At 41.9% G+C, this 10472-nt stretch overlaps 1 protein-coding gene across 5 annotated transcripts in view; it reads right to left on the bottom strand.

Moving 5' to 3' along the window:
• Nucleotides 1–2709: 2709 nt before the first annotated feature.
• Nucleotides 2710–10472, bottom strand: part of SCHIP1 (schwannomin interacting protein 1) — a 126043-nt gene continuing 118280 nt past the window's right edge. For 2 of the 5 annotated variants that reach the window (XM_036850423.1, XM_036850422.1), the window contains exons 6-9: nucleotides 9799–9922; nucleotides 7259–7352; nucleotides 6716–6832; nucleotides 2712–3351 (exon numbers count right to left, since the gene is read on the bottom strand). In XM_036850423.1, coding sequence (XP_036706318.1) covers nucleotides 3300–3351; nucleotides 6716–6832; nucleotides 7259–7352; nucleotides 9799–9922 — 387 coding nt within the window. In that variant the 3' untranslated portion in view covers nucleotides 2712–3299. Of the gene's footprint in view, nucleotides 3352–6715; nucleotides 6833–7258; nucleotides 7353–9798; nucleotides 9923–10472 lie in introns of all 5 variants that reach the window. The other 3 variants (XM_036850424.1, XM_036850427.1, XM_036850425.1) reach the window with 2 other exon arrangements.

Genomic DNA, 10472 nt, shown 5'->3' with positions numbered 1-10472 from the left:
ATTAAAGCACAAGGACATGTAAGTACAAGCATGTTTATTGCATCGCTGTTTTTAGTGGCAGAGATCTGGGAAGATCCTTCATGTCCATCAGTAAAGGGAATGACTAATAAAGTATGTTCCAGCATACTGGGCATTACTATACAGCTGTTAAAAAGAATGGCTTAGGTATGTATGTACTGACCTGGAAGGGTGTCCACGGATAAAGCAGGTTGCAAAGCACTTGAGTTTTACATGCTCCCACCTTTGCATAAACAAATTGAAACACAAAACCTGTCTGTGTGTATCTGTTTGTATAAGTGTGGAGAAAGGTGTGTGAGAATACACTCTAAGTTTTAACATCAATATTTGGAGGAGGGAGGGGGGCTTGAAGATTGAAGTGAACTTTTCCCTTAAGCATCTGTTTTGTAAGTTAATGATTAATAAACAAGAAAAAGCCTACAAGGATGTGTTAAACCTCAGAAACTGGTAAAATACCGAATGCCTCCTCCACCTAAACTGTGATCATTTACTTCTCCTGTCAACAATTATTGGGTATCTACTGGGTGCCAGTGCTTTCACGGACACTGTTTTATTCAATCTTTAGAATAATCCCAGGAGATCTTATTTGCAGAAGGTAAAACAAGATAACGTAGGGCTTTAGTAACTTGCTTAAGGTCAAATCACTAGGAAGATGGTGGAGTCAGCATTGGGCCCAGTCCCTTCCGGCCCCAGAGCCTGTGCATTCTTGCTCACACCTCTTTCTTAAAATTGGGAGGATAGGTGGCCCTATTTTTTAACTACAGGAATTCTAGCATCTAACTAAGCCAGGTAAACTAGTGAGGGTGCTAATTAACGTATGGAAGGGTGATCTAGTGCAGATAAGAATCCTGTTGGGAATAATCCCAATCTTTGCTGAAAAAGCTAATCAAAGGGACTGGAAAGACCCAATTTTGAAAGAATCCCCTTGGAGGTGAGTCACTTGGTGACATCCCTACCAGAGGCAGGGACATGTGAAAGGAACATGGGTACACTGGTATAATCTCCTTTGATGGTCTTGGGGTGGTGGGGAGAACTGCTCTTCTTTCAGCTGGCTTTGCCCCCGGAAGTGTTTTGAGGGGCCCTTGTGGGTGTAATCTCACTTCCTTCCTTCTCGAGTTAGGGCTCTTCACTTATAATATGGGTTTCAGACAACTGAAGCGTTTCGAGGCCATGGATTTCTTCAGAACATATTTCAAACCAGAGAGGCGGCATTGCTTAAGACAAAGAGAAAACTCATTTCTAAATTCTTACTGGAGTTGGCAGTTCTGGCAAGGATTTAAAAAATGAAGATCGTCTTTCTCGGTGGGCTGAGTTTTAGCGTCAGGATTTCAGGTTACAGATGTCACTGTAGGAGGTTTCGGTCACGTTACCAGTCTCACTTGGGCTCAGGCATTTTCGTGGCACTGTTCCTAGGTTGGCTTTCCCCCAAAGTTCCAAATTAATAGGAATATATTTCAATTAGAAAAAAAAAAATAGATACTAAAAAATGGTTTAAGAAAAGCTAAAAAAGAAGGAAGTCCAAGGCAGTGGTTCTTTACATTAGTGTCACCAAGGGACCTTTAAAAAATCCTGTTGCCCACACCACACCCCGGACCAATTAAATCAGTGTCTATGGGGGTGGGACCCAGGTCCCCGTGGTTTCTAAAGTTTCCCAAGTGATTCCACTGTGTCGCTGAAGATGAGAACCGCTGGCTTAGTGACCAATATTCTCACCCAGCTGAAGCAACAAAGCTCCACTAGCTGTGCCTGGACTTTCAGGGCTGGGGTCACCCCAGGGGAGCACTGACAGCTGGTGCAGGACTTCGGGGCTCAGTTAGACACCTTGGTGCAAAGAGGACTTCAGGCTCCACCCTTCAGCCCCGTGGCGAGCAACCTGTCCTGCTCCGTAGCCAACTGTCGAAAACCAAAATATGTTTATGGGCTGCATTATTTTTCTATTCCAAATGAAAATAACTTGATTGAAGCCCATAAAGAAATGATGAGTGTTTCAATGTAAGATGGACTATTTTACTAAAATAAGAAGGCTATGAAAATTGGCAACTCTGAATTACTTAAAATATCTATCTGGGTATTTTTGAAAAGGGAAACTGACTAACCTTCTATCTTCAGATTACATCACGGACCTTATAGTGAAACCAGGTGGTCTGTGGGTGGTTCTGGAATGTTGATTGCTCATCTCAGCTTTAGTTTAAGGTTCTCTAACACCTGCATGGGCATTTGCTAGTGACATCGATTTTCTGAAACTCTCTACCTATTGAGGAACAGTCTGTAATCTGCTTTAGACTTGGCATTTTTCTTCATGAGACCAACATAAGTGGTTAAAATGTGAAAAATGGCACCAACCGGCCTTGGGAAAAGTGTAAATGCAGTTTGGATGCAGTCATTGGCTCTGACAAGACCAGCAGCTATTAAATAATAAAGTATTGAAATTCCAGACTGATAACTTTGAGCAGTAACAGTGCTGGCTTTGATGTGCCTGATGTTGTCTTCTTTGGATCACACACACACACACACACACACACTCCCATACTCTCCACAATCTTCTTGGCGATTCCCTGCCTTTCTTGTCCTCCGGAGCCCTTTGTTTCTTCACTGATAAAAGCTTCCCGGTGGGGATTTCAGTTGAGGAAGAGTGAAGAGGGAAGAAGTACAGCCAGTGTAGAGCTTGCTAGTGAGCAAAAAGACATATCCTATGAAACAAAGTTTTAATTTTTATTTTACATATTTATACATAAAACTTTTAAGGAACCCTCTGAATCCAACAGAATGTTAATAGCACATCTAAAAATGAACTTCAGGTAGTCAACATTCACAAAATGTTGAAAACTGATTAAAATATACATATTACGGAGACCTACAACTTCACTACGAGGCAGGCATGTATTTTTTGACTTGGATAGCACCGTCATTTACAGTTCTTCTTTAAAACTACAGTGAAGAATGAAAGCAGTCAATGGTAAAATACTGCTCCAACTCAGAATCTCTAAACAAATAAAAATAAAGTTAAAACTACCCTCTTTGATTAACCATGATTTGTGATGGTGTAAGTACTGTACATTTTTTGTAACAATATTTTATTAAAATGCCTGATATTTAGTGGCACAGTAAAAAAATTAAAATAAATTAAGAAGCAAAGGCCAATCACTGGACGTTAAGCTTCAGACATTATCGATGACTAACACTGATATTTGTTTGTTTCTGTGCCACCTTTAGCAACAGCATTTTTACAACCACAGAAGCAAAATAAATTCTAGCTTGTCCTCTGGTTGGATGGCTTCTTTTCACTTTGCAGGCATTTTCTCGGCCATGTGCTTCTGCTGACTCTCAGCGTGTCTGTAAAATGAATAGTACAATTATTTAGTGCTAAGGAGAAAGCCAAACTGCTTTCCCATCAACAGCTAAAATATCCTCCAAACGGAGGCTCGGAGTTACTCAGAGTGAAATCAAGAGAATCAAGAAACGGTACTTAATTCAAATGGAATTGCCCTCTTCCAATTTTTATATTCTATGTATGATTCCTTTTGTTTAGTAAGCCACTGGATTAACCTGAGACATGTAGATGTCACATTCCTTTGAGAAGAAAAGTGCCATGTTTAAAAATGAAAAGAGGAAAGTAACTAGGATAATTTATTCAACAAATGTTTAATATGTGCCTTCTCTGTGCTCCTGGTGCTGGGGATTTGGTGGTGAGCAGACAATGATCTTTGTTCTCATGGAGCATGTATGCTAATGGAAAGAGACAAGAAAGGAACAGACAGCAAGCAAGGAGATAGCAGATAGAAGATTAAGTGCTAAGCAAAAAGTCAAAACAAGGTGTTGTGATAGAAAGTAACTGCGTGACTACTTTATCCAAACACGCACATAGATGCAAATCTAAGTATTAACAAGGCTCTTGTTAATAATACAGTAGTTCAATTTTATTCTTACAAAGGCTAATGTCTTCCAAACAAACGGTAGGTCTTTGTGGATGTCAAGATTTCCCACATTTGCATATTTTTTCCCCCACAGTTAGTCCCAAGGGCATGATCACGGCAGTGAGGGGGGGACAGGGCGGGGTGAGTCTTACTCATCAAGCCCTATTACGGCCTGTGAGCCCAAAGTTGGGCTAACCAGCAGCTGGCCAGTGGAGACGGAGTGGGAGGAATGGCCAAGCTGCTTACATCACTCGATCCGGCACTAAGTAAACGTCTTCCCAGAGAGTGGCAGGGTCTGAAGGCTGCAAGAAACAAATGTTTTGAAGGAGGATCTTAGGAAATTATAAATCTGGCAAGAGAAAAGCATCTAAGGGTGTGGTTTCCAGCTGTCATCAAAGGTCCAGGGGCAGTTTCTGGGTGCTGCCTAGACTTGGGTAGTCAGTGACATCAAGTTTAACTCACTGGTATTATGCAGAATGTCTCCCATCTGTGTTACAGGGAAGACCACAAATACATTCAGAAACAGAGAAGTGACAGCAGCGTCCCTGCCACACGCAGCAGCCCACAAAGAATATTCTGATATTCATTTACCAAAAAAGGGACTCAGGAAAAAGACATCAATAGCACCCTTTTCCTAAAAAAGAAATTATGCCTTCTAGCAGACCATCTTTTTTATCATTTTCATAAAGTAACTCATGGGCCTCACTTGAACAAATTCAGCTCAAGAAATATTTTGATGCCCAGTGACTAAGATTCCACGGTAGCTAATTAAAGTATAGTTCTTATAGCAGTTTTAAAATATGTATCTCTGTGTGTGTGTGTGTGTGTGTGTGTGTGTGTGCGCGTGCATACAAACAACAAGGGGTTTTCTGAGAGAGAAGGAAAGAACAGGCAGGCAAGAGCTTCAGAAAATATTGAAAGCTGGGTGTTATTTTGAGACATACATACAAGGGTGAATTTCATTAAAATTGTAAACAAAGGAGGGAAAGGGTTTCCGTCCGTAAAACCAAAAGGTTCTCGTCAACTATTTATAAAGTCTTTATTAGGATTTATTTCACTCAAGCCCCACAAGGACTTCTTTTTATCAACAATCCCTATTGAGGACCTACTATGTACTTGGCAGGCGCTGTATTAGGTTCTGGGGACACAGCAATGAGTGAAAATAGTGTTGTCTCTGCTTTCAGGGGGCTTATAGCCAGGTTGGTTGTCAACCATATAACACAATAGGATTAGCCTCTACTTGGGAGGGATGTCAGGCTGCCAGGAGCACAGAGGGTCCTACATCAGTCTTGGGGGATCAGGGAGCACTTCTCCAAAGAGGTATCTAAACCCGTGGTTTTCAAATTAGGCTGTGCATTGGAATCATCTGGAAAGATTTAAAAACTCCTAATGCACAGGCTACTTCACAGAATAATTAAATCAGAATCTCTGGGAGTGAGACCCAGGCATCAGTATTTTAAAAGCTCCCCAGGTGGTTCCAATGTGCAGCCAAAATTGAGAAGCACAGATCTGAACTGACACCTGAATGGCAGGAGCTGCACAGGTAAAGGGAATAGGTGAACAGGGCTTCCCAGCGGCCATGCTCTCGGCCTTCTGGGATCTGGCTGCAAAACTCTGGCACTGCTACCTTTAGGGAAGTTTAAGTATCCTTAGATCCCTCCATGAGCAAAATTATATTTCTGCAGCCAGGAATGGGCATAGAAACTTCTCCCCACCTGCTCTAATTTAAAGGGATCCTCTAGTACCTTTATATTAGTGACTCCTCTCCTTTGAACCCCATGGTTCTGCCCACCCTGTCTCCCATGATCACACCATCTGAAGGGATAAGCAAAATTCACTGCAAACCTAAGTAATAGCCTAACATTCTGAGAGAAGAGAGGAGCTCTGAATGTCGTGTCTGCAACGAGGGGCGCCAACGCCGCTCTGACGGGCAGAGAAACGGTCTCTGTCATCACAGGCAAGCCACAGAACTGACGAAAGAGTCTATATATTTTTCAGAAGATGCATGTCCTGGTTGTATATTTCACTACTGATTTCCCATAATCTTAATCCCTAATATGCAAAGTTTTTAGCCTAACAAAAAGGCAGGTGTCTTAACAATTGTTGGTGCAGTGCCTGAATACAGCTGTAGGGGGCACTAATAGTATTTGAGTGTTACTGTATTTCACATGCAGGCAAATATGCTAAGAAGGTATGAGAAGACCTTCTGGGTTTTTTTGTTTTTGTTTTTTTGTTAGGGGCGAGGCAATATAACATCCAAAGCATACAAAACAGAGTGCTGCCCATGGGTCTTTAAACACAAACTTAAACATAGTTCTGCAGCATTTATTTTGCTACCCAAGCTATTTTTATAACCCTGCGTTTAGAAAAATATTTTACCCAGTGTTACACATTGAGAAGTGGTCCCTGTGGTGAGTGCTGAGAGCATTTTCACTACATATGTTTTCAAACTTCTCTTGGATGGTTCTGGATCACGTGGTTAATTCCTTATGTTACCGTGATAAGCAGTTTTCTTTCTCTCCTTGGGAGCTTCTACTCTCTGAATACCATTTCTGGGATTAATAGTAACTGTTGCCTTGTGGTTTAAAGACTTCCTATAAACTGTCTCAGAAAAGGTGGCATCGTAAATACAATATAGGATCATAGGAACGCTCACGGTATTTCATATACTTTATATACTTATGGCGAGAGGCTTTTCCACAAGGAAAACTATGAAGAAATGCAAGATCTTGACCAGCATTAGCCTAGTTTCCCTATCCCCCAGGGAAGGAAGCATTCTTTACCTCTTTACAGACAGGCGCTCGGAACCAGGCCCAGCTAGAAACTCAAGTCTTGGAGTGTCCCCATGGTGAGAGCAATCTGGTGGCGCTGGTGCTGTGGAAAGATGCCAGTGTCCTTGCCTTCCGGGCATGGCAGATGCGATCAAGAGTCGGGTCATATAACAGCAAGTGCCACTTGGTGGCACCCACCACGTGCTGGAATCGTGCCAGCATGGAATGGCTTAGGGACGACTCTCAAGGGGACAGTCCTTCAGGATAAAGTCCTTAGGCCAGAACTGCTGGCCTGATTTAAGCGGGGGTGGACGAAGTTCTAATGCACTTACAGTCCATCACTAGGGGAGGATGGTTGTGAAGAAGCCATGCATTTGGATGGGAGCAGTTTTGGCCGCTTCCCCTCCATCTAAACAGCTGACACCAGCAGAGATTAGGCGAGTTACTCATGGAAGTAAGGAAAGAAGTTCTCTAGAGCTCGCTCGTGCCTTAATTCTTAGACTTCCAACCATCCCAGGCTTCTTCCCTTCTTTGGAAAGAGGAGGCACCACTGACCTGGTCAAGTCCTCTATGTCCACCAGCATGGCGTCTTGCTCTGTGTGCAGCTCATCTCGGATGAGGAGCAGCTGGACCAACTCTTCGTTCAAGCCTGGGGCAAAGAAACGAAAGCGTTTAGAAATAGATAAAATTGCATCTAAGTCAGGACGTGAAACTACTTATGGACCATTATATACGTACGTACGATACATACATATATACAAACAGCTAAACACAGTAGGAGACTATCTTTGCTAAAATGTAGAGTTCTTACATTAGCTTCTCATAAGCCCAGGAGAAGTCACCAATTTGAGAGCACGACTAGCTTGCGTACTTATAGAAGTGTTGAAAGAAAAGGAGTACAAAGTATATCCAATTACATTCACATTAGAGTGGGAAAAGAAATTGTTAGCTGTTAGGAAAAGAGCTTGTTAGAAGAAGCCAGATTTTGTTTTCAAGAAATGTGAACGCAAAAGTCTGGGGCACGTTAAGTTTTCCACCGTTCATCTTCAGGGTGCTCCTGCCACACGGAGAGCTGGAGGGGCCACTGCACCCGACAAGAGCCCCATCAGACCCCCCGCTGGGGAGGAAGGCGCCTTGAGGATGCTCAAAGGCTCCTCGGGGTCGAGGGGAGAAGCAGCCCTATGTGCAGGTTGTTCTAGGAAACAGTAATATCTAAAGCTGTGGGAGAACCAGATGTGTAAGACCTGAAGAAATAACCCCTGAGTTCTCCAGACAATGGGTGCTGAGGAAAATATTCTTTAGGATTTATACTGGGCATAAAATAGATGGAAACATAACTAGTCTTCCTGAAATCAGTGTACTGGGTTTAATTTGGCTTCTGCCATTGAAAAATATAAACAAGCAGGGGGCTCTCTCTTGTTTTTTCCCCCTCACATCAGCTAAGAATGAAAGCTTCTAGGTCTGGACATGTGGACACATGAGGCATAGCATTCATTTAGCAAGAGCTCTGGGCCCAAAAACCAAAGAAAGGAAGGGGGTATTCAGCGAGGTCCTCCTTGGAAATGTTTTCAGAGATCCTGACCTCAAATGATGCATTTGTCTGCCTTTAGTTCAGATTAGTTTTCAATTTAAAAAAGGAGAAAAAAAGTCATACAAAGAGGTCTAAAACTCCATCTACTCCTGAAAAGGACTAGCTGGCAATGTTATTATTTAAAAGTCTAAGGAAGATGTTTCAGTGGTAAAAGATCAGAAAGCCTTTTAAGTCCTTAATTCCTAGTAATTTATGCTCAACTAAAATTAAAATGTAGTAGAATTTTTAAAAAGCCTGTGAATCTATGGTTTCCTAATTAAAATGTTAAATCCTTTCTCTTGATTTTAAAATGCTGAAGGTATTAACCTGCCACTGAATACATCCAATTTTATTTTTTCTAGTGGGTTCTTAGGGTAGCTTTTTATACTAGTACTCAGTAGAGTGCCTGCATAGTGCGTGGGAATGTCTTTTCTGTATGAAGTTTTAAATTTTTTATTATGGACATTTTCAAAGAGATACAAAAGTAAAGAGAATTGTTTAAGGAATCCCCCTGCCCCATGCATCCAGCCAGCTTCAACAGTTATCAACTCATGGCCAGTCTTGACTCATGTATTACCCCCTTCTCCCTCTAGATCATTTGAAAGCGAATTTCAGACATCATATTATTTCATCTGTAAATGCTTCAGTATGTGTCTCTAAAGACAGGGCTCGTTTTTAAAACAATTTAACATAACCACAATACCTTTATTGTACCTGAATAAGTAAATACATCTTTAATAAAACATTTAGTCAGTGTTCGAATTTCCCCGCTTGGCTCCTCAATGCTTTTTTATAGTTGGTTTGCATTTGGTTGGCATGTCTCTTAGGTGGTTTTAATCTATCAGCCTACGGACTTTATGGACTTGTATGTTCCAGAGGCTGGAGGGCTCGTGAGTTCACCTGGGCTAAGCACGCTTTCCCAGTGAGTGAGCTCTCTCATTGGTCCAGCACCTGCCCTTCTCCGCGTAACCAATCACCTCGAGTGAATGCCACTCACTCACCACCCGCCCTGCACACTTCCAGTAGAGGTCCTTCTTCATTCTGGGGGAAAAAGGCCCACGCTTTCTCACCCTATAATTTTCACATATCGGTCACATATACTTTCACCACCTGGAGTCTCACAGCATAAGTCGAATAGAATTTGATGACCTAAAATGAATGTACGTGCAAGTAAAGCTGAGCGTATAACTGTATAATAAATGACTTGTAACTACTAAATTGTATTCTACAAACAGGTGTTGGGAGCCAACTATATGCCAGGCACTGTGCTGGGAGCTGGGGATTTCAGATGAATAAAAAGGATCCCTAACCTCTGTGAACCTTGAAAAAGTCTTAAAGTTTCTCAACATTTTACAGTAAAAAAAACAAAAACAAAAAGAGAGCCTTGTGATTCTCTTCTTTTCCTTGCAAGTACACAGGAGGACCCCAATGAAACGTACCAAGGAACTGAATCAAGGAAATAGTACTATCCATCCCATGATATTTTACACTTAATATCCCATTTTCCAGAGCATCTTACACTTACTTTCTATCTGGGAATGGAGATCATTGACTATCACTTGTAGCTGCCCAATAGTCATGTCTCTCAGGTCAGTGGGCTTTAAACTTCTTTTCATCAAGCATTCACTTATATGAGGCATGTGTGGCAGCTGAAGACAGAAAGGGAAGAAATGGAGGTGTGAGCAGCAAGCACACTGAACGTACGACCCAGTTTTCTCCTAAAAGACCCACCTTCATTCACCCACTTCAGGTTCCTTGCTTAAAAGCTTTCCCCATCTGACTTTCCCAATGTGAGGCCCTCCATATATGCACATCATCTGAAACACTATTGGCATCAGAATGGGACACTACTCAAATCAAAAGCTTTTGGACTGGTCTACAACTGAGAGTCACTTATTACATCCACAAATGAATTACCAGGGAGCTCAAGTAATGTCAGTGACATGGATAAAATTAAAAATATCAGCTATTCATTAACTTATAGCACGCTACAAGCACTGTACTAAGTGCTTTGACTACTTTTTCCACAATCGTGCTCTGACACAGCTATTATTATTATTCCCATTTTATAGATGAGAAAACTGAGACGTGTCCAGAGCCCCACAGTAGGTCAATGGCAGAGCTAGTCTTAAGCTCCAAAGCCCAGGGCTCTCATCCACTCTGCCATACTGTCTTCATTGAAAAGGGGGGAACAAGAGC

The sequence above is a fragment of the Balaenoptera musculus genome, chromosome 4 (assembly GCF_009873245.2).
Source record: "Balaenoptera musculus isolate JJ_BM4_2016_0621 chromosome 4, mBalMus1.pri.v3, whole genome shotgun sequence".
NCBI classification, from domain to species: domain Eukaryota; kingdom Metazoa; phylum Chordata; class Mammalia; order Artiodactyla; family Balaenopteridae; genus Balaenoptera; species Balaenoptera musculus.
The sequence above is the reverse complement of the archived record's forward strand: the minus strand, read 5'-3'. Positions and strand labels throughout refer to the sequence as shown.